At 40.0% G+C, this 23261-nt stretch overlaps 2 protein-coding genes and 1 long non-coding RNA gene across 6 annotated transcripts in view; 2 read left to right on the top strand and 1 right to left on the bottom strand.

Moving 5' to 3' along the window:
- Nucleotides 1-11451, bottom strand: part of LOC121936847 — a 36776-nt gene extending 25325 nt beyond the window's left edge. The window contains exon 1 of one of the 2 annotated variants that reach the window (XR_006105037.1): nt 11329-11451. This is a non-coding gene — a long non-coding RNA (uncharacterized LOC121936847). The remainder of the gene's footprint in view (nt 1-11328) is intronic. The other variant, XR_006105036.1, reaches the window with a different exon arrangement.
- Nucleotides 1-12107, top strand: part of LOC121936846 (connector enhancer of kinase suppressor of ras 2-like) — a 327954-nt gene extending 315847 nt beyond the window's left edge. Inside the window, exon 24 of the mRNA XM_042479498.1 lies at nt 612-12107. Within this exon, the coding sequence (XP_042335432.1) occupies nt 612-827 (216 nt within the window). The 3' untranslated portion in view covers nt 828-12107. The remainder of the gene's footprint in view (nt 1-611) is intronic.
- A 4339-nt stretch (nt 12108-16446) lies between these two features.
- Nucleotides 16447-23261, top strand: part of APOOL (apolipoprotein O like) — a 15812-nt gene continuing 8997 nt past the window's right edge. The window contains exons 1-3 of one of the 3 annotated variants that reach the window (XM_042479028.1): nt 16491-16515; nt 21511-21605; nt 22575-22697. In XM_042479028.1, the coding sequence (XP_042334962.1) occupies nt 22638-22697 (60 nt within the window). In that variant the 5' untranslated portion in view covers nt 16491-16515; nt 21511-21605; nt 22575-22637. Of the gene's footprint in view, nt 16516-21508; nt 21638-22574; nt 22698-23261 lie in introns of those variants that run through there. The other 2 variants (XM_042479027.1, XM_042479029.1) reach the window with 2 other exon arrangements.

Here is a 23261-nt window from a genome sequence, read left to right as displayed (position 1 = left end):
TGTTGCTATATATTACTATATTGGAGGTGTGGCGTTCAAACGATGCACAACTCCAAAGTGGCCTGAAGACACGCTGAAGCCGCAGCTGTGGGTTTTTTTAACTGGAGCAAAAAGGAGCTGGGATAATCCGGCTCTGGCAACTTGGGTTGGGCCCTGCATCCACGGTCCGCTTTGGAAGTGGGCCATGAAGTTATCAGAGTCCTGACCCATTTGCAGCCAGAATTGACTTGGGCCAGTCTTTCATGCCCATCTGCTCCAGCTCTTCCCCTGAAACCCAGTTTAAAAATCAGTCAAATATCTGGACCAATGGAGGTCTGTGCTGCTGCTGCAGGATCCAATCCTTTCTCTCTCGCAAGCAATGCTGCAATAACATTGCAACAGGATTCCACAGGGGTCACTCTTACTCCTTTCAGTATCACTCAGATGCAGGAGGTTGCTGGTCACTCCAGGCAGCAGACTGGCTTTTCAGATGGGTTTCAGGGATCGAGTAGGGATATAAAAAGCAGCTTCAACGTCATGGATATGTGTCTGCTGCAGGGTTTCAGCCACTGTCTGTCATTACAGCAAGAGTTTACGTCTGCATGGAATGACATCTTTTTGACCTTTGGCAGGCGAAAGAGGGAGACCTTGCCGTGATCAACAACCTTCTCCACGATACCACCTTGACGTCCAAAAAATTCAAAGAGTGGAAAATAAAGAACTATGAATTTTTCCTGGACATTTGTGAGTACGGTGCCGCCCTTAAAGCCCAAAATGGAGCCTCTGAACTTGCAACCCCAACCCCTCTGCTGACACACACGCATTCCTTCATTGAAACACACGTCTGACAAGATGTAGCACCGGGAACACTTTTTGGGTGGGTAGGGGTAGGGGTGGGGAGGGACTGTGAGGAATCCATTGCGACAAAACACTGTAACCTGTGTAAATAATGTACTCAGCTGTATTGTAAATAGGTTGGATAAGAAACTAGTGCCACAGGATGCCTACTTGCATTGCATGATAAGACAGTCTTATTTTCTTTGGAATTATTTTGGTTGTTTGCTGTTGGGTTCTGCATTAGAACAAAGCAGTGCAGAAAGCGTTCACCGGCATCATAATAATAATAAAAACCCCACTATATTCATTAGTACTGTACTAAAATCAGGAGTGCAGGTCACAAAGCTCTCTTGTTATTTTATATATGTAGATATAACTGTATGTAACTATATCTATGTATATAAAATGGAACCTGAAACCTGAGGTTTATTTTTAAACTCATCCAAGAAATACTCATCCTCATCACCTCCCCCTCCCCTTGCTCTTACTTTCCTTTTTCTTTTTTAAGATACCGAAATTTGCAGCATTAAAAATAAAAACAACCAAAAAAACAAAGAAAGAAACCAGAAATTTATCAACCGCTCTTAGGAAAGAAGGAAAACCCTTCAATCTTAAAATCTTCAGCATTTCCAGTAAGTTGTAGCTAATGTCTTCTGTGAACATGAAGAGGGCTGGAGTAGCATGGAAATGGTAAACAACCTTTTGGTGTGCCTTAAAATGTATAGTGTATACCCAGGAAAACATCTGTTTCCCTTTGCCACTCCAGGCACAACCTGTACTTGCCGTTGAAATGCTGTGCTATTTTTTACAATATCGTGCCTGCTTCTCAGAGGAGGATGGGCCCTAAGAATGTGTGTGGCTATATCTGTGTGCTCACAGCACAAAAGAGGTTGCAAAGCAGTCTGTTTGGCCTTGCCGTTGTACAAAGCAGCTCCCAGTGCTTCTGCACCGTTATGCGAGGGAGGGCCAACGGACACTAAGATCCCTTTCTGAGATCATGGTTGCTTTTCCAGTTCTCAGCATTTATCCACTGTGAATTTAGTGCCACCAGACCTGTGACCCACAAAGTTCTGATGCTGGTTTCTGCTGCCTCACAACCAGGAATAAAACGACACAAAAGTCTGAGCTGGAAACTATGGTTATGTATATTTACACTGACCCGCAAAGTCAAAAGAATCTTCAAGATGTATGGTTCAGGAAATGTTGGACTAAGAGAAATAAAAAGATCACTGTTCAGGAAATATTCAGGACTATAGAAACAACACACACATAGACACACACACAGAGTACCAGAGGCCTAACAGAGCCCATGGGATATTGGTATAGTCTGCTACCAGTAAAGAGAGATGGTTCAGGACATTTTGGTGCCTTGAGGCAAAAGATCTAAATGGCTACCTTAATGGTTAATAATAATAATAATAATAATAATAATAATAATAATAATAATAATTCAATGCCCCCAGCTGCATTAGCACTCTTACATGAAAGCAAAACTGATGGTTGTCCATGTCTGGGGCCAGTTCACCTTGTTTAGCTACACGTGTGTTAGATTTACACCTTGCCAAAGAGCTCGAGGCATCTTTGTTTTCTTTCAAGGAGAAGAAGGAACATACGTGGTCCTCCTCCTATTTTTTCCCCCATCTCCATAAACCTGTGAGAGAAACCTGCTCTGACAGATGGTAGTTTGAATCCTGTTGGCTGACCCATTTGATTAACATACTCTACAACATTTCACAGTTGAAAACTAGGATACGTGTGGTCAAGCAGAATAAGAATGTAAGTCCCAACCAAATCCTTTATGCCAAAAGTTATTAATGTAGAACAGCATAGAAGCTAGGAGAGACTGCAGCAGTTAGCTTTTGCGTGAGTCTACAGCAAAGGGCAAGACTCTTCTCCCTCCTGCCCTTTCCTTCTGTTGAGTTAACTGAGTGCAAACAACTTTTGCACTTTGAATTCAGTCTGCAACAGTTGAAGTAAGCTGAGAACAAAAGGAGAAAGTAGTAGTAGGAGAGAGAAACTGGGTAATTTTAAAAGAAGTTGGAAAAGTAGGACAACAGAGGATTACTCAAGATTCTCCCTGCAAAACTGGAACAATATGAACCAATGTGTTGACTGGTGAATCAACATGTAGGTAAATCCCATTGACTCAGTGAAGAGCTAAACCTAGTTCTTTCCAATCCTAATAATAATAATGATGATGATAATAAAATTTATTTATATCCCGCCTCTCTACAAAATGCAATCAAGGTGGCTTACAAGATTAAAATATATTCCAACACCACAAAGCTCTTATAGTATGTAAGCACTTCGAACATAGGTAGTTTGGACAATGTTAGTTTTTAAAGTTAGTTTTTTAAAAAGTTAATATATATATATATTGAATGAAGGATGTTGAAAGCACCTCACCACAGCTGTTGCAAAACTTTCATTTATTTGAGTCAAGTTTGTGCAGAATCTCACATGGTTGACAAAAATGAAATGGGGTTATGCAACAGCAGTGCTTGGTAGACTACATTCACCTTTGGCCTTATGGACACTTTTGGTAAAGCAGATGAACTAAATGCCCAGTTCAACAACACCAATGCATCTCACCTCTCATCACCTTAGCATATTTCCAGTGCATCTAAATTAGCGATCGACAACATACAATCTGTAGGTCATTTCTGTACCCATGTACACAAGTCCTCTGCAGAAATTTGCCACAGCAGCAAAAAAAAATTAAAAACCTTCTCTCTGCAGTCCTTCTCAAAATGGTGACAGGAAATTATATTGTATCACTTCCCATTGACATCTGAGAGGGACTGCAAAGAAAAAGGGACATTTGGGAGTATTAAGAGGCTCCGTGGTGCATAGGGAGGATGGGGTATTTCCATGTATTTTCCTGTGTTTGGCTTTTGTGTAGTTTGGGGGCAAAATTGTCCAAAGATTGCACCATTTCTTTTACAAAATGAGGGAGTGGGGGGCTTTAGGGGACATGAAAGTGGGTTCCCACAGGTGTCACTATGGCCACCCCTGCAGTTAAAAGAAAAGGAAGTTATCAAGAGGAGAGATTTTAGCTGACCTCTCTGCTAGCTATGCAGGTTTTCCAGATTTTAAATAAGTGTGGGAGAAATTTAAAATGGCACTGCAATCTTGTCCCCCCCACTTACAATCTTCTCCCTCAGTGTTCCCAACACCTTGTGTGTGTTTCTGTGAGACAGGTAGCTGTTATTTACACACACAAGTCATCCCAAGCTGTACCTTCATCCAGAAATGAAGAATGTATGTTTGGGACCAGCCCAAAGTCCCAGTAGCTTAGAAAGTGTGCTCAGGATCGCAGTATTAACATTTCAGCAAATTTGGCCATTATGCAGAAGGCAAGCAAATTAGAAACATTTGGCAAAAGAAACATCCCGCAAATACAAGCAATGTCTCCCAAGTGTTACTATTTTGTTTCCACTCTAATAATACTACTGTTTATACACCACAGTGATTTTGGGACATGATGCTCTTGGAACAATGGTGCAGTTAAGCTCCTAGTATCCCAAGAGATCTTGTATTATGGAATCTGTGCACGATAGTCTTAATTGTATAAGAGCAGAACATGAAACTAAAATGCATGCAAGCTTTCATTTGCTAAAATACATTTTAAAAACCCTCCCCAGTGCCATGCATCATTGTTCTGTTAAACTGTACAATCACTAAAGTACTGGAAATAGAGAAAGACTTGATCCCAATCCAAGAAAGGCTATGCACTTTTAAATCTCCTATGACAGGGATGGGAATCATGCAGTCCTCCAGATGCTGTTGGGCTGCAACTCCCAGCATTCTTCACCATTAGCCATGCTGGCTAGAAGCTGATGGAAGTTGCATTCCAACAACTGGGCTGCGCAATACCCTTTCATATAATTTTAGAGGAAAGGGAATTGCGGGATGAGTCCTTCCTGAATCTTCGTTCACGAAGCAAAGCCAGAGAGAGAGAGAGGAAAGGGTATAAGGATGTGTGCAATTGCTCCATAAGAAGGAAATGTGACTCAGTGTGCTGACCTTTGGCAGCACTACACCTCTTGTTCTTACTATCTTCTTACTTATCTTAGATGCTAATAAAATCCCTAGCAGCCAAACTGTAGAGCAGGAAGAGTATTCAAAGATCAGCTAGTCCAAAAAACCCACGCCTTCCTGATGAAGGAAATCTACTACAGCAACCCCAATAGACAGCCATCTAATTTCTGCTTAAAAGGTTCTAACAAGAGCGTTGCCCATCTTTTAAGGGAGTCTGTGCTACAACTGAACAGACTGTACCAGGAAAGTCTTTCTTGCAGTTTTACCCATGTTTATTCACTCAAAATGTTTGCAGAATGCTAATCCAAAATTACACATGCATAGGATTACCGATGGGGTAGTGAATACCAGGGGTTTGGGGCTACATTGGTTGCCCCCGCTCCCATTGGAGGATATCACCTCCAATTGTCACTCTTGAATTCTCCCATCCCTCTCCAAGCCATGTCATTTTTGGGTTCACAGTGATATAACAGGTTATCAAGGAACAGCTAAGACTTTCGATCTATCCCATTTGAGGCCTGTGATGTCCCAGACCCTACACATACCCACTTTTGGGACAGATTTCTGTTGGGGAGTCCCAACTAGAGTAGACCCATTCAATTAATTGTTAAATGGTGAGTCAATATATAGGTAAATTCCATTGATTCAGTGGGCCTTTGGGATTATCAATGAGTCAGTTTTAAACCTGCGAGGAATAGTGGTAAATGTTGCATATGCCCACATTAGAGTAGTGAGTTATGTATAGACTTCAAAGAGGATACAGAAGTTGCAATCCACAAGTCCAGAACTGGCTGCAGTCATGCAGGTGCAAATCATAACTGTTGTTTTCTTTTAAAAGGAAATGCATAAATACCTTGCTCTCAAAAGGTGGAAGTATATATGGTTGGAACAGTGCAAAGATTAGGATAGCCGTTCATTCCAGTTTATCGAGACAGACTGGAAAAACCAGAATTTCCTTTGTTTTGTACCTGTCCCTTCTACACGATCTTTTTCCCATTCTGAAATATTCCCAGGGAACTCCCAGCCCTTAGAAGGATTATTTATTCCCACTCTCTAGGTCAGTTTAAATTAAAACAGTATTTCCTGAAATGAAACATACCTCTCCATGGCAGTGTGCTTCTGTTATTGCAGAGCTAGCTAAGTTGGCAGCTGCCAAGAAACAGTGCAAACGTTCTCAGGAAAGACAATTCAACAGAGATCAAGTGAGGAAAAGGGGGGTGCAAGCAATAAATGAAAATTATCCTAATGTGTAACTAGTGTAATATTGCTAAAGCACTTTAGCACTTTGACTATACCTCCTGAATAATAATTTTAAAGTCTCAGTGGAAATTGGGGAGAGGCAATTTCTGAGTCTAGATGTGACATGCGATCATGTGAGTGGCCACATCAGTAAAAATTCATGCAGCGAAGGACATGTTAATATAGAAGGGAAGGTCCATAATGTCATGTAATAGAATAGGGGCTTAAAATTTTATTTGAGCTAAAGTAAAGCTTCTTCTGGTCTGTGCCCTGCCTGGGCATTGGTAACAACTTTGGTAACAATATTATTATCAGAGTTTGAAAAGGTTTTTTAGGCTATGCCTTCCAGAATCCTGCAGCAAATGCCAGATTTATAGTTCAAATAGCTTTTCTGAGTTCTAATAACAATAAATAAGAAACAAAAAGGAAAGTGAAGCTAAAGTAACTCCTTTAGTTCCAGGGTCCACGCAAGAATGACTAATCCGGATATAGGGGAACATCACATTGTCACCATGTGACACACTATCTGAAAACACATTATTTAATGCATACATACAGACACACATATCCAAATGCAACATCAGACATTTTTCATGATTATTAGACCCCGAAATGGGGTAGAGAGTGCCTAGAACAGCAATGGAGAATCTTTCCATACTTTGACACCCTAAAACTCTGTAGGGGATGGGATGCTTTCCAGTGTTGGTTGAGACCAAAATTCAAAGTAGATAGAGCTACATTTTTCTCACTAGAATCCTCCTGGGCCTGGAAATTGTAGGCCACCTGTAGACCCCAAAGACATGGCCTTCTTCAGTAATACAGAAATATAGAAAGCTACCCCAGATGCTGCTATATTCCACTGCTCACTGCAGAAGTGGGGATGATCATTCCTTTGGCCAACAAGTAGTCCAACACAGCTCCCTCCAACACTGGGAAGTTGCCAGTTATGTCATACAAGAGAGCCAGTTGCTGCCTGAAATCTTGAGTAACCTTCATAAGTCCTAGAATAGTACTGTAGAAGCTGCATTGTCTTAACTTCATATGACAGAGGATACTATAGTGGTGCAGGACCTGTACAAGCCAGTGGGGTGTAGTGATTTAGAGTGCTGGACTACAACATGGGAGACCAGGGTTCAAGTCTGTTCTGCCGTTGACCTTGGGTGAGTCACATACTCTCAGCTCCAGAAACCCCCATGATAGGGTCACTATATGTTGAAAATGATTTGAATGCACATAACAGCCACATGGCTTGGGGAAATTATTTTTTGGGACTAAAGAACCCAAACTTGCTTGGCCAGTAGCCATGATGTCTAGGAGATTCTTCCCTCTGTGACCTGGTACCCTTCAGATGTATTGGAGTACAACTCCCATTGTCCCCTGTAAGTCAAGTTGGTGAAGGTAAAGATAAATTAATGTGATCTTGTTGTGTGCCTTCGAGTCATTTCCATCTTATGGCAACCCTAAGGTGGGGTTTTATATCATGGGGTTTTCTTGGTAAGATTATAGTTCTGGCTTGTTTTCCTTTCCATTCCTCTGAGACTGAGATAGTGTGATTTGCCCAAGATTACCAAGTAGCATTCCACAGCTGAGTGGGGATTCAATTGGACTTTAAAAACCAGGAGAAGAAAGCAGGAACTGATCTTGTTTTGTAGTCCTGGGTTAAACCAGTTTCCTGGTTTTGATGTAACAAGACACTATGATTTTATAAACCAGGATAAGATATGCTGAAAAATGGCATTCAGGGAATGAGGCAATGATAGATCTCATGGACCAAATACTCTCACTCTAGTAAACAATGGTTTATCCAAATGTGATCGCTACATCCAAACCAGACTTTAAAATCTAGATATTTAATAAATAACGTTCCCAAAGATGCAGACTTCCTGGGTGTACAGGCTTTTATTCTAAGGAGAAGAAAATGTGCAACTTTTTGAGCTATAGAGACAACCTTAAAACTGTGGAGGTACTGCCTTCTAAACGCAAGGCAGTATTTTGGTGCTTCCAAGGATGAAGGTAGGATGACTTCACTCCATACAGTGTGTCTTCCAAAACATACTGCCAAATATTTTTAAATTGTTCAATAACTGTTTTTTCCATCCTCCTAATAAGTTATTGTTAGTAAAGTGTGCATATTCAGTTCACTTAGCAGATTTGTGTGTTTCTGGTCTCAGATATAGGCAGCTTGGTAGACTCCACTTCAAGACCACCTCACTTGGTATTTTCTCTCCACTTTAACAGCCTAAATTTAAGAAATGTTTTAAATTTCTATACAGTACACTGTACTGTAGATGCACTTCAATCTAAACCTAATTTCCTTGAAATAAATTAATCATAAATAAATAAGGAAAAATATAACTTGTTAAAAATGTTTCACATATGTTCATACATAGGAATGAGTTAATCACATTTTAAAGAGATAAGAAAGATCACAAAGTTTATTAATTTTTTAAAGAGAGAGAGATCATGGGATGGACCCAGGCTCAGTTAGTAGCACTTAGTTCCTATTGAAATCAAGTCCCATTGCTTTCATTCAGAAACAAGTATACAACTAACTTGACTCTGGATTGAACCCTGTGTTATTTAATAGTCTTAAAACACAACCTGCTAAGCCCTGCTGATGCTCTTATGTAGCTCGGGCCTATCAGCGAGTCTTGCACCAAAAGAGCTCCTGACGAATTGGGTCTGTAGTAACTTAAGTTTCAGACTAATGGGGGAACAAATATTTTTAACTGAAAGAAGCATCCACTTTTCATGAAGTTACAAAACTGAGCACTATTGTGTGTGCAATAAAGCCACTACCTATGTAATGTATGGAATAGTAGTGAGTGGTAGAGAACTGGAGACCCTTTCACACTTCATTGTTATAGCACTATGAGTCCACTTTAAAATATCCAATGGAAGCCCAGGATTTGCAGTTTAGGGAAGAGTGTTTACACTTCTCAGAGACTTCTAATGCCTCGTCAAACTACAAACCCCAGAATTCCATAGGATGTTGCCTTGGCATGGCAGTTAAAAGTGGAATCATAGTTCTACAACTGCGTAGTGCGAAAGGGTCCTTGGCTAAAAGTCAACAGAGTGTTTTGTTTTTGCTTCAGCGGAAGCAACCATGAAACCTAGCCCATGAATCAGTAGATTATTCCATATTCTCAGGCAATGAAAACAAAAGCATTTCCACAAAGGTGCATCTCCACTCAAATATAAATCATTCTATAGCTGCTTTTGAGCCAGCTTAGCTATCATGGCTTTCTCCAAAGAACCTTGGGAATTCCAGTTTTTGTAAAGACACTGAGTATTCTTTGGTGGCCACAGAACTGCATTGATCAGCATTCTTTGGGAGGGAGCCATGATAAGGTCGAATAGATAAAATGGTTTACATTTGTATTACAGATGTGGCTTGAAAGATGTCGGAAGAGGGGGAATGGGAAGGGGGACCCATCTGCACTAGTATCAAAACTCATTTTACGTTTGACACTGAAGCTGTACTACAAAGAAAATCTCTTTGTAACACCATTAATTGCTGGGCCATAGGTGACTCTTGTCCAGTTTACTAAGTAGATGCTCAATAAGACTTGTACAAATAGAGAGCCTTTTTTAAGTAAAGAAAAAAAAAGACAATGCTTAAATGTACAAAAATGTATGACACCCTTATACTATGGCTTGCACTTTACTTGCATATAAACTGTGAAGTAGGCTGTAGTGATTTTTATTTGGTTTTGTTTTATTGGTTATATTCAGGGGTTGAAGTAGCAAAGCACTAGTACTGTACTGCTGGTTTTCAATCTCTACTGTTAAAAAACAAATCTCCAGCAGGAGATGGACACAAAAGTGTTTGAGAGAGTTGAAGGTAGTAGGAGAAATCTAATGTTGTCCTGACTTCTTTCCCCTTTTTCCTGATCACTTTCTTGGGTCAAAGAGAAAACCTTTGACAGAGACAAGCCCAGATAAAATTATGCGGCAGCAGTGTGTTGAGTTCTGACAAATAGCTGTATTGAACTATATTAATAAACCCCATTAGTCGTTACCAACCCTTGAGTAGCATGCATTCAGCTTCAGCATTCCTCACCATTGGCTATATTGGCTGGGGAAAACATCTGGAAGGCAGCTTGGTTCCCAATTTAAAAGAAGCCAGACAATCAATGCCCATATTCAAACAACGCTCTAAGTCAGTGGTTCCCAAACTTTGGTCCTCCAGATGTTTTGAACTTCAACTCCCAGAAGCCCCAGCCACCTTGAAATCGGGAAGCTGAAGCCTGAAACATCTGGAAGACCAAGGTTTGGGCACCACTGCTCTAAATTGTAGTTTACAAAGGAAAATAATTCTTAATCTTGGAATTAAGCCAGTTTTCTGTGACATCCAAATTAGCAAATGATGGTTTGATTTATTCCCTCCCCTGGGTAATCCTGGTTTGGAGGAATTACACCAACCATCATTTGCTGGTTCAGACATCACAACAATGATTGTGAAAGAAAGGGGGGAAATGTCATGTTAGAGAACCAAAAATGGCAGAGGAGGAAGGAGAAAGGCTATTTCATACAGATCTCTTGCTTACAATCTTCCAGACCATGGTTTGGAAGATCTTCTGAATGCAGTCATTTCAGTGTGCCCACGAAGGATAATAATAGGGGCTTTTTCCCCCCAAGTACCTTCAGCTCTCTACAAAAACTGTCATTAGTCTCCTGCTGTGAAAAGGTCAGATAAGTGTATTTTGGAGAGAGAGAAAAAAATCTGCTCAAGTTAAAAGTCAGCTTCTTGTAGTTGACTATACTATGGGGTCCCTCCATGGTCTTTCTTTTGTAAATAACAATCATTCTTACAACTTCTGTAGCAATAGGCGGTTATAAACCAAACTTTCACTTGGACTGTTTTCAAACAACAACAACCACAAAAAAATCTCTAGCGCCTTGTATTTAAAAAGAGAGAGAGAAAGAGAACCTATGTCTTCTGAGCATTTTTGTTTACATGATAATATGTATATATAAAGATATATATATATTAGAGGCAGAACTGTTATTTATCACACTTTATGTTGTGCTTCATTATTTCTAAGAGTCTTTTCTATAACCAAGAGAAATGTTGTATCCGAGGGAGTCCCCTCCCCCCCCCGCCGCCATCCTGAAGCTTGAAGAATGAAACCGATTGTGTGTTTTCCTCATTAGCTGTGAAAGAAACCAAAATGTGATATATAAACTTATGAACCAGGGAAGAATCTGCTCTGTTCCAAGACAACTTACGTTTTGCCACATTGTTTCGAAGCTTACGAATGCACCCTTTATCCTTGTCATGGCGATTTCCCCTTCATCATGGGCTGGCACCATTTCCATCCATCCGCCGAAATAAAGAACCTTCATTTCAAAGATATACAGAGGAATAAAAATGGATTTATGGCACAATTCTATACGTTTCAACTCAAAAACAACTCCCATTGATCACAATGGAGCTTATTTCCCATAGGATTGTAGCCTCAGACAGGTAAAACTGAATTTCAACCCCTGGATAAGACAGGTTTATTTGCATCCGTTTTCAGTTCCACCAAAGTCTTCTTAATTTTATACTTGCCCTACATTGAGAAGCGATCCACTGGTTTATATAGGCTATGAATGTTTGTTTTCATTTCTTTTCTTTAGTAACTGTACTCAGCTGCTTTTTTTGTTTTTCTATCACAGATTAACTTGTTGTTATTATTATTAATATTATTATTTGCGTGTCTACAATGAGAATTTATGAATGGAAAAATTTCACTGTGTGTTGCTCACTGGGCATATACCTCATGGTACATTGCACAGACGTGTAAGTTGTAAGTTGCACTGCAACATTATAAAAAAGGAACATATTGCTCTTTTTTCAAAGATATTAACTTATTTAAAAAAATAATATATAGACTGTACATTATTGAAAAAGGACATTTATTCTTCCTAAATTCAAAAGTAGCTTTTGTTTGGGGGGAAAACGTTGTAAAACTTCAGTTGTTAATTTGGACTTCAATAAAATGAATTCTCTGAAGTTTGGGAAATTCTTGTCTTCCCTGGTATTTTTTATTCTTCGAGGGGACGATCTGGTTTATGCTTTATGGCTATAAGGGCATTCACAATAAACCATTACATGAACTCCTCATTTTAATTTGTCTAAGTAGTACCCCTAGATGTGGTGCATTTCCTAAAATGTATTGGTTAATATGATAAAATATGACTAATTACAGGCCCATATCCAGCTGTAGATCTTGTAACAGCAGCAGCATCTTATACAACATCTTAAGTGTAAAAGTGCAGTCTTATATATGTCTGCTTGTTCGGTAGAACTTGTTCCAAGGTAAGTGTGTACAGAATTGCAGATTCACAGATTCAAGTTCACCCAATAGGTTTCCATGGCTGAGAGTGATGATTTGAACCCTGGTCTCCAGAGTCATAGTCCAGCATTCAATGTACTGCACACTGGCTCTAGTTCTGATCATACCCAAGAAAATTTCACAGATGAAACCAGAACACATGTGGCCAAGAAACATCAAAGCATGGTCACAAAGGCAAACATTACTAATGAAAAAATAGACACAAGCTAGGAGGAGCTGCAGTAGTTTGCTTTTGCCTACTGGGAAGGGCAAGAGTCTGCCCCTTTGTCTTTTGTGTCCACACAATTTGGACTCAGTTTGCAGCAACTGAAGGAAGCTGAGGGTAAAGGAGGAAAGTGAGAGGAGGAGAGAGAACTGGGATAATTAAAAGAATGACTGCAGAGGATTAGTCAAGATTGCCTCTCTCAAATTGGGGCACTAGGAGTTTATGTCATATTGTATTCTAGAATCATAGAATAATAGAGTTGGAAGGGACCACAAGGATCATCCAGTCCAACCCCATTCTGCCATGCAGGAACTCTCCATCAACGCAGCCCCGACAGATGGCCATCCAGCCTCTGTTTAAAGACCTCCAGGGAAGGAGACTCCACCACTCTCCAAGGAAGGAGTGTGTTCCACTGTCAAACAGCCCTTACTCTCAGGAAGTTCCTCCTAATGTTCAGGTGGAATCTCTTTTCCTGGAGCTTGCATCCATTGCTCCAGGTCCTAGTCTCTGGAGCAGCAGCAAACAAGCTTGCTCCCTCCTCAACATGACATCTCTTCAAATATTTTAACAGGGTTATCATATCACCCCTTAACCTTCTCTTCTCCAGGCTAAACATCCCCAGCTCCCCAAGTCATTCCTCATAGGACACGGTTTCCAGGCCCTTCACCATTTTAGTCACCCTCCTTTGGACGCGCTCCAGTTTCTCAACATCCTGTTTGAATTGTGATGCCCAGATTAGACACAGTACTCCAGGTGGGGCCTGACCAAAGCAGAATACAGTGGCACTATTACTTCCCTTGATCTATCTAGCATTGCAATAACTCAAAACTTTAGTTCGGCATTTAGAAGTATAGTTTTGGCCTCTAAAGGGAAGGTGAATACAGCAAATAGAAGAATTTTAGGAGTGAATGAATTTCAGCGTCCCACTCCTTGCAGTTCCAGAAATATGGGAACGGAGAATGGATGTTTTACTTCCTGTATATATACTTTTCTCTTCTGCTTTCATACATTCCAACTTTTCACAGATGAAAACTGGAAGATGCATGACCAAGCAACAGCATTGTGGCCAAGATGGCAAAACCTATTAATGAAGAAGAAAACACAAGCTAGAAAAGGATGCAGCGGTTTGCCTTTACCTGACCCTACTGGGAAGGGAAGACAATTATGTTCTTCAATACATGTATTGTTTAAAATGTGGTGCCCTGAACTAGCTAAATAAATGGACAAGTTGTTACAGAATGAACACCAGGAATTTCAAATGTGGAGTTGCCTCTTTTGCAAATCCCACCCAAACTATATATATATATATATATATATATATATATATACACACACACACACACACACACACACACACATACACACACACACACACACCCCCCTCCATAAATGTATATACAGTGGGCCCTTGGTTTCTTCTGAGGTTTGTTTCCTGGTCCCAATGTGGACGCCAAAAACCATGGATACTCAAGTCCCATTAAATACGGTGTCATAGTAAAATGGTGTCTCTTGTATAAAATGGCAAAATCAAGGTTTGCTTTTTGAAATTTATATATTTTAAAAACATTTTCAAGCTGTGGGTGCTTGAATCCACAAATAAAAAAAAATCTGTGGATATGGAGGGCTAACTGTGTATATATATATATATATAGAGAGAGAGAGAGAGAGAGAGAGAGAGAGAGAATTTGATATACAAGGTATATTTTATCTATCATTGGATATGAGAAGCTGCTGAATCTAGCATTCAATAAAGCTCATGGTGCAAACATGGTGCAACCTATTTAAATTACTCCTCCAAAGTCCACGGAGAGGACTCAGAAGCTGTTCTTATCTTCCGATCAGATAAGGTTAATTGAGCCATACGTTCCAATGGCAACCTCAGACTACGGATACTGAGGAATCCAAGGAGCTGTCATTATTTCGGGTAAATCTATCCTACCAAGCCCATTAACTTCTCATTTAATTCCTGGGCTGGTTATGTAACATTTCTTTTGCCTTGAGGCAAATGGGATAATTTCTTTGCACTCAGGGAAAAAAGTGGATTTTAAACTGAGTTACTTCAAGAGTCCCTTCTCACACATACACACATACACTGTATATAAAGTCGGCCCTTCTTATACATGGATTTTTTATACACGGATTCAAGCATCCAAGGTTTGAAAAGTATAAATTTCAAATATCAAAACTTGATTTTCCATTTTTCATAATGGACACCATTTTGCTATGTCATTATATTTAATGGGACTTGAGCATACACGGATTTTGCTATCCACGGGGGATCTTGGAACTAAACCCCAGCGTATAACAAGGGTCCTGTGTGTGTTTGTGTGTGTGTGTGTGTATGTATGTATATATATATATATATAGAGAGAGAGAGAGAGAGAGAGAGAGAGAGAGAGAGCAATGCCTGTCATGTCTCAAATTCTGTCCCCTGTTCCAAAAAAAATCTCAGATGTGTCATTGAGGACTGTCTTGAGCAAATATAAGATGGGGGTCCTATCTTTGTGCAGAGTGACCATTGCAGAAAGCAGAGCAACAACATTTGGTGGACCATCCAGTTGTCACCCTTTAGAGTATAAATAAATACTATTTTATTTATTTATTAGTTTATTTATGGTATTTATGGTATGGTTTATTTATGGTATTTATACCCTGCCCTTCTGCCCTAAAGGCTATCAGAGCGGCTTACAATTATTATTTTTAATTAGACTAATTATTATTATTGTTGTTGTTGTTGTTATTATTATTATTATTATTATAATGTTGTCCATATCTACACTAGCTGCCTTACTGAATAACAAGGGATTACAATCAGAAATGCAACCACAAAAGGCACAAGTTTAATCATTAAATCATACTATTATTGATTTTTAGAATAAAAACAGTAATAAGAGGGAAAGAAATAATTTTCTACATCCAGAATGAATAAGGAAGATAATAAGGGCCAGGAAATAGCAGAGTCTTAAACTTAGGGTTCAACCACACTGCAGAAATACTCCAGTTTAGCACCACATTAACTGCCCTCTGGCTCAATGCAAGGGAATTCTGGTATTTGTAGTTTTGTGAGGCATTGAGGCTCCTGTCAGAGAGAGCTCTGGGGACACAATAAACTACAACTCCCAGGATTCCCTAGCATTGAGCCAAGGCAGTTATAAATTTTTATATTATATATTTATTTATATAAATTATGAAGCTATATATTATAAAGTTATATATTATAATCAAACTGGATTTTTTTCTGCAGTATGTTTGGGTCCAAAGTTTTATTTTATCTTTGTAAACTTTTAAATGTTTTTTTACACTTATTTTTTCTGTGGTGAGGTTGTTTTTAAATATATATATATTATAAAAGGTATGTTTTTATTTTGTTTTATTTCGTTAATTGACTCTTTTTGGGGAGCAGCCTGGAGCCCCTCTTTAGGAGAAATATGGCCGAGAGAAATGAAAAATGAATGCAAGAAATAAACGTTTTCTGAGGTAAAATAAGGCTCTCACTATTCACTTAGAGGCGTTAAGGACCACGAAAGGCGGGGCCTAGGAGCCGTCGCTCAGATTCTCCACCAATCGTGGACTGCCTTTCGGTCCTAAGCCCCGCCTTCTATTTATGGTATTAAGACCCACGGAGGGCAGGACTTAGACGCTGTCGCTCAGCTCTTCCACCAATCCTGGACCGCCTTCGGTCCTAAGCCCCGCTCCCTGGTTATGGCGTTAATGGACACGGAGGGCGGGGCTTAGATGCCGTCGCTCAGCTCCTCTGCCAATCCTGGACCGCCTTTCGGGCCTAAGCTCCGCCCCCCTGATTATGACGTCAACCGCTCTAGCTCGGGCGGCGCCTTTCGAAGCAGAGGCGGGCCCAAAATGGCGGCCAAGGTGAGTGGATTTGGGTCAGGAATTAGATTGAGAGGGAGAGAAGGGCTTGCTGAGGCGTTTCAGCCCCTTCTTGGCTCTCCCAGGAACCCTTTCCTTCTGGGGCACAGTCTCAGTGTCTGTCATTATAAGTCTATAAACACACTGCAGAAATGATCCACTTTGAGACCGCTTTAACTGCCCTGGCTCAATGCTAGGGAGTTCTGGGAAATGTAGTTTTTGTGAGACACTGAGCCTTCTCTGTCAGAGAGAGAGAGAGAGAAAGGCCACAGCAAACTACAATTCCCAGGATTCCCTGTGACTGAGCCAGGGGCAGTTCAAGGAGTCTCAAAGTGGATTATTATGCATTGGGGCTTGGGACCCAAGATTCTGTGAATTAGGTGAGTTCCTGATAGAAGAAGTGGAAAAGGAAAGAGCAGAACTGAATGAGAAGAAGAAGAAGGGGAAGAAAGTGGTTGTAATAAAAATAAAGAAATAGAAATGAAATAAAAATGGAGGTGGAGAAAGAAAATGGGAACATAAATAAATAAAGACTTAGATAATAAATAAATAATAAAGTAAATAAATAAAAAATGATTCATAAATAAAACTTAGAAAGGTCCAAAACACACTGCAGAAATAATCCAGTTTGAGACCACTTGAACTGCCCTGGCTCAATGCTAGGGAATCCTGGGAATTGTAGTTTATTGTGGCACCAGAACACTGGCAGAGAAGGCTAAATGTCTTGCAAAACTACAATTCCCAAAATTCCCTAGCATTGAGCCAAGGCAGTTCAAGAGGTCTCAATCGGGATTATTTCTCCAGTGTATTTTGGATGTTAGTGTTCTCCTTTCTTGACCACAGTCTGCAGTTATTATACAAGAGTAACTTCTCAGCTCTGTCACACATTCGTCCCATTAAGAGCTTGCACAGAGAAGTTGGTGTAATTTAGCTTCCTGAATAAAGAGATTACCATAAAATAGACTTTGGAACATTCATTCTGGCATTTCTGTGTCAATTAACAGCTCCTTGAATTGGCAGTGATTCATTTTGTAGTATCTTTTCCTTAAGCTTGCTACAAAGTGGATTCCATAATTTCACTTTTTGAAGTCCAAAACACACTGCAGAAATAATCCAGTTTGAGACCGCTTTACCTGCACTAGGGAATTCTGGGAAGGGTAGTTTTCTGAGCCGTTTAGTCTTCTCTGTCAGAGAGCAATGGTGCCACAAATAAAGTACATCTTCCAGGATTCCTTAGCATGAAGCCAGGGCAGTTAAAGCAGTCTCAAACAGGATTATTTCCACAATGTGCTTTGGACCTGAGTTACGCTGAAATTCCTAGACACTTTTCCCATGCTAGGCAATCTCCATTTTGACAAGTCACAGAGCTTTCTTTGAATAATTAATCTTTCACTGCTGCCGCCTCATTTCTTTCTCTCTTGGTATTTCAGTCGTTTGTTCTCAAACAAACAGACTAACCCTCCTAGAAAGATTTTCTCATATCTCACAAAATCAATACTGCTTGTTCTTGGGTTTATTCTTGAACGTTTCACAGTTTCTCCCTTCCTCTCCCTCCTCTTCTTTCTTGTTGTTGTATCAAAGTGTCATCTTAGTCTTTGTTTGCTCTCTGTATTCTTCTCCCATCTGCTATAGGAGATAATGCGTTGTCCTCCTTACAGAAGTTGTCTTCCTATCCAGGCCTATTGTGGCATAAGCTTTTCATACACTATAGCTCACTTCATCTGCCATAATATGTTGTTAATCTTCAAGGTTTCCCTTTCTCCTTATTTTCTTCTGGAGCCAGACTGGGTGACAATAACACACTGCAGAAATAATCCAGTTTGACACCGCTTTAACTGCCCTGGCTCAGTGCTAGGGAATTCAGGGGTTTGTAGCTTTGTGTGAGCTCTCCGTCAGAGAGTTCTGGTGCCACAAAAAACTACAGTTGTCAGGATGACTATAAATGTGTATGGCTTTGAAGGGCAATTGGACCACTGGGTATGTATTACCTCTGATATCAGCAGCCCTATACCTTTCGGTACGAATTGCTAGGGAACATGTTCATGGAGAATATGGCTATCAGTGGTTACTAGGCTAGATGGCTATAATACCTGCAGTGTCAAAAACAGTATTCTTCTGAATAATAGTTGCTGTGGAAGAAGCACAAGGAACCACAGCTGGCAAGGTGTTGCTCATGTTCTGCCTTTGGCCCATAGGCCACTTTGTGAACAAAACACTGGCCATATCAGCCATTGGTCTGATCTAGCAGGCATTTCTTATTTTCACATATAAAGTACAACTCAAAGTACTTTTTATCGGCTGCAGAAGGAGCTGCACTTGGAAAATTAATTCACTATTAAGGAAATAAAGGGAGGGAAGAGAATTGTGATGAAGAGTTAAAACTCCCGTTTGAGCCTTCCCAAATGCTGTTAAGACAGAGTCGTCTCCTTAAGCAAAATCTGGCTGAGCCTTGTGATTTTAATGGGATTTCTTTTCCTGAAGAAATCCTTCTTTTGAATAATTGGTTCAGAATAATTGCTGGGCAGTGAAGTGATGTACAGAAGCGGTTTGTTAATCATTGCGCAGTTGACTTCAATAGACATCGCACAGCAAAGCAATTAGTGCCAGTCAAGAACTGAGCTAATTCCAGAAGCCAGAGCGCAGTTCCTAGCCCTCTAAACACCGTGGAATCCGCGTTATAATAAATGTAGCTTCATTTAAGAAATACATTTTTAAAATCCTCCCACACAGCCTTCTCGCTCAGTGTTGCAGTTTCCAAACATGTTGCAAGTGGCAAACTAGATGCTTCAGCAATTTTGATAGGACAGTGCACTCAGTAAGGAAGATTTCTCTTTCCTACAGGCACATAGCAAAGTCATTTGTGGTGCATCCTTAGTCTCAGGAATCTTTATCCTCACCACCCAAATATTTGGGCGGAGAGCTCCCATATCCCATTTCTATTGACCATGTTGGTTGGGGCTTCCAGGAGGTCAAGTGTCTATCCCTCTGCGTTAGAAACATGGGCAGTTCTCATATTGAAGCATGGAAGAGGAGGGAGCAAGGAAACACAAGTCCAGTGTGAAGTCAAAGGCTTTTATAGCTGGCATGCATAGTTTTTTGTGGGTTTTTCAAGCTATGTGGCCGTGTTCTGGAAGACTTGTCAAAGATAACTCTGTGATCAGATGCCAGCCACAGATCCTGGCTAAATGTCTTCCAGAACATGGCCACATAGCCTGAAAAACCCCCCACAAAAAACTCAATATAAGTCCCTTGCACATCTAGCCCTTCATACTACAAACTGTTGATGTATATTGTCTTTAGATGTACAAAAGTTTATCTTATTTTTTCTCATAGGCTTAGTGGTTAAGTTCTCAAGGTTGAACGGTTGGTAATTCGAGGCCCAAGCGCCACATGACGGAGTGAGGTCCCATCACTAGTCCCAGTTTTTGCCAACCTAGCAATTTGAAAGCATGCAAATGAAAGTAGATAAATAGGTACCACTTCAGTGGGAAGGCAACAGCATTTGGTGCGGTCATGTTGGCCACATGATCACGGAGCTGTCTTTGACAATGCTGACTTTTCGACTTAGTAACAGAAATGGGTACAACAGTCAATTACAACTAGACATTCATGTCAAATGAAACCTTTACAAATCAGAGCCATCCTCTGGTATTTTTACGTCATGAGAAAACTACAGATGTAAGGCAAATTCGGGATATAAAAAACAGGGTGTCTTATTTCTTCTGCATGCTAGGTATTTAAATGTTCAGAAAATAATATGGCTGAAAGCATTTTATCCTTTTTTGCCAGTCACAATCTGAACATCTGTCCATAGGGGGAAAAAACCCTTTATTACGCAGGCACTTTTTCATGGAGTTCATCATTCATTCCCTGCTGCTGTTTTCTCTCTAATATTCTCTCTAAGCTTTTGCTTGCTCATTAATGTTCAGTGAGTTCAAAGTGTGAGTGTTAATTGTTCTCTGCTCATGAAGAAAATCCTCTATCTTCCCCCCCACCCCTGTTTTCTGCATGATTTCCTTTTTAAAAACATTCTGCAGCTGTGTAGCTTCAAATCCTTCTGTGCTCTTTCATGTTTGTAACATAACATTTGTAACTTTTCCTCACCTATGCTGCATGTTTTCCTGTGCGTCTTGTTTCCTCATCACAGTGAGTCAGTTTGCTCTAGCTGCTAGTTGTAGCTACTCTGGTAGTCTGTGTGGTGTTGTGGAAGTTGCTTGTAGAATATAGAAAAAAACCAGGCCAGAAATCATTTCTTATGGAAGGAGAGTTCACAGATTAGATTAAACCAGTGTCCTTAGAACTAACTACTTGCTTGAATCTTTAATAATATTACCTACTTTGATATTGTTGTCAATATCTCTCTTGAATTGTGGTTCCCAGAACTGGACACAGTATTCAAGGTGAGGTCTGACCAAAGCAGAATAGAGTGGTACTATTAAATATAATATGTGTAATTTTAAACATCTATCTCACCTGATGCACTTTTCCCCCTAAGTTAAACAAGCATTGTAACTTTTCCTTATAGGGTAGTAGTTTCCATGTGGTATTCACACCAGTTTTCTTCGTTCTGCTATGTGTTCTTTCTCAGGTCAATCAGGTGTACAGGTGTTTGTTTGTTTTGAGTGATACAGGTTGACAGAGCATTCACAGATACAGTAGACATTCTGCTGGAAGCATCTTCCTTGAATACACAAGAACCCGACAGAGGCAGTTTGAGAATGGGGATGCGGCCCCTTTGTACTCTCCTTCCCTGTTCACATGAGTAACACCTGAATAGGACTACTGTATTGGAGCTGGAAGAACGATAGGTTCACCCTGGACAGGCAAAGGCTCATCTGGGCATTGCACTGGCACAGAATTCCTTTCTAGATATATTCCAACATTTGGAAAATATATAACTGCTTTATAAAAACAGTTAAGTGGCTACTTTGGGAAGTGGGATTCTGGGTTAGATTTACTGATCCAGCGAAGCTCTTATGTTCTTTTCCTTATCCTGAGGTGTTGAAACTCGTTCTTAAAAAAAGAAGAAGTGGGAACAGATTTACTGGATCCTGAAAAGATCTTGGGAGAGCAGAGTCCTTCATTGTTGCCTTGTGTGTACTCCAAATACTTTCATTTCATTGGTGTGAGTAATTCCTCCACAGTGCAGATCACAAGTGTTAAGAGCACATCACTGATAATGTCTTTGAAAAATGTATTTTCAGAGCAAGGAAACAGAGTTACAAAAATCACAGTAGGCAACTTGCCCAGTATCTAGATATGTTATAACATGAAGGTCTTTCATTGTGAAAATTTATTGCTAGCTCTGCTGAGGAGGTTTGTTAAAATGTCCTCATGTATTATTATTTTTTAACACTGTAGTGGCTTGAAGTGGCTATATCTGTATTTATCAGGATTATATGGGATTATATGGTTTATATGATTATATGATATGGATCACTTTCGCAATTCTGGCTTAATCAACCAAATTGTGAATAAACTGACTGCTAGGAAAGAGCTAATTATGCTCCAACTTTGCTTTTCTCTTCTTGAGAGCAGGTAAAGGAACCAATCACATCCAAACTCAGGATAACTGCAAAAGGCACATGAAAAAGCCATAGTTGCAAGCTGGTTTATGAATCCTGGCTTGTTTAGGTATACTCATTAAGAATCATAGGCAAGACTAAGCAGGCTTTGGCCCACAGTGAATTTCGGGGTGGGCTGGGGAGGCAAAGTTTCCATATGCCCTCAAGGTCCTGTGAGTCTTGTGGAAGGGTAGAATACACAGTCACACTGCCACCCACAAACTGGATTGCCAGGCCCCAGTGGTTTGTACCAACTCCCATGGAAAAGATCCCAGCTGACTGTGGGTTTGAGTGTAATACAAAGCCCTTCCTGGTTTCCTTACTGTTGTAAAGCAAGAAGTGAAAGAGGAATGCTACTCATTCACATTATGGATTATGAAGCCATGATACCTGACTTAAAAGTGATATGTGAATGCAGCTAATTTTGCTGATGTGTATATGCATTTTGATGTCAAAATTTATTTAGCAAATTAATGTTTGTCCCTTATTTCCTTCAAGCCTCTGCTCTCCAAACAGGTGGCAAAATGGGCTGCTCTTCCCACCACTTTGGCATTTGTGCCGATGAATGTTTACGCTGCAACTGAAGAGGAACCAAATTCACATCGAGTTAAGGCACATCAGGTAGGATTTGTAAGACCACTTTGAGCTTTGAAAAACTAAATATATATACCTAAATATGAGGAAGCCTCTCCTCTGATGATTAGTTCAAAGGAAATGGAATATTGAAACAGAATTGAGATATTTGTTTTAGTAATGTAACTCTCATCAGCCCTGATCAGTTAGGCCAGTGGTGAAGAGTAATGAGAGAACAACATATGGCAAAGAGAATTAAAAATAATCTAGAACTGATCTAATATTAATAATATAGTTGCCTTGTCACATTTGTGACTTTCAATTTTATGGATTTGATTATTCACATACAGTATTTGATTAATATATTCTTTATAGGAATCTCTAGGTCCTCCAGCATGACTCTATAGCTATGTTTAACCTGAAATTGTTCTGGAGGATGTAGAGATTCCTAGAAAGAACACTTCTCTAGGCATTTGTAAGTCCTCCAGCGCAATTGTGTGGCCAGCCTCCAGCAGATGTTTACAATAGAGTTGTGCTGGAGGACAAAGAGGTTCCTAGAGATGTGATCTTTAAGGTTAAAAAATAGGGTTGTTGTGTTTTTAATTTGGAGTT

Source organism: Sceloporus undulatus, chromosome 7 (genome assembly GCF_019175285.1).
Source record: "Sceloporus undulatus isolate JIND9_A2432 ecotype Alabama chromosome 7, SceUnd_v1.1, whole genome shotgun sequence".
Taxonomy (NCBI): domain Eukaryota; kingdom Metazoa; phylum Chordata; class Lepidosauria; order Squamata; family Phrynosomatidae; genus Sceloporus; species Sceloporus undulatus.
This window is presented reverse-complemented; position numbering and strand designations above follow the sequence as displayed.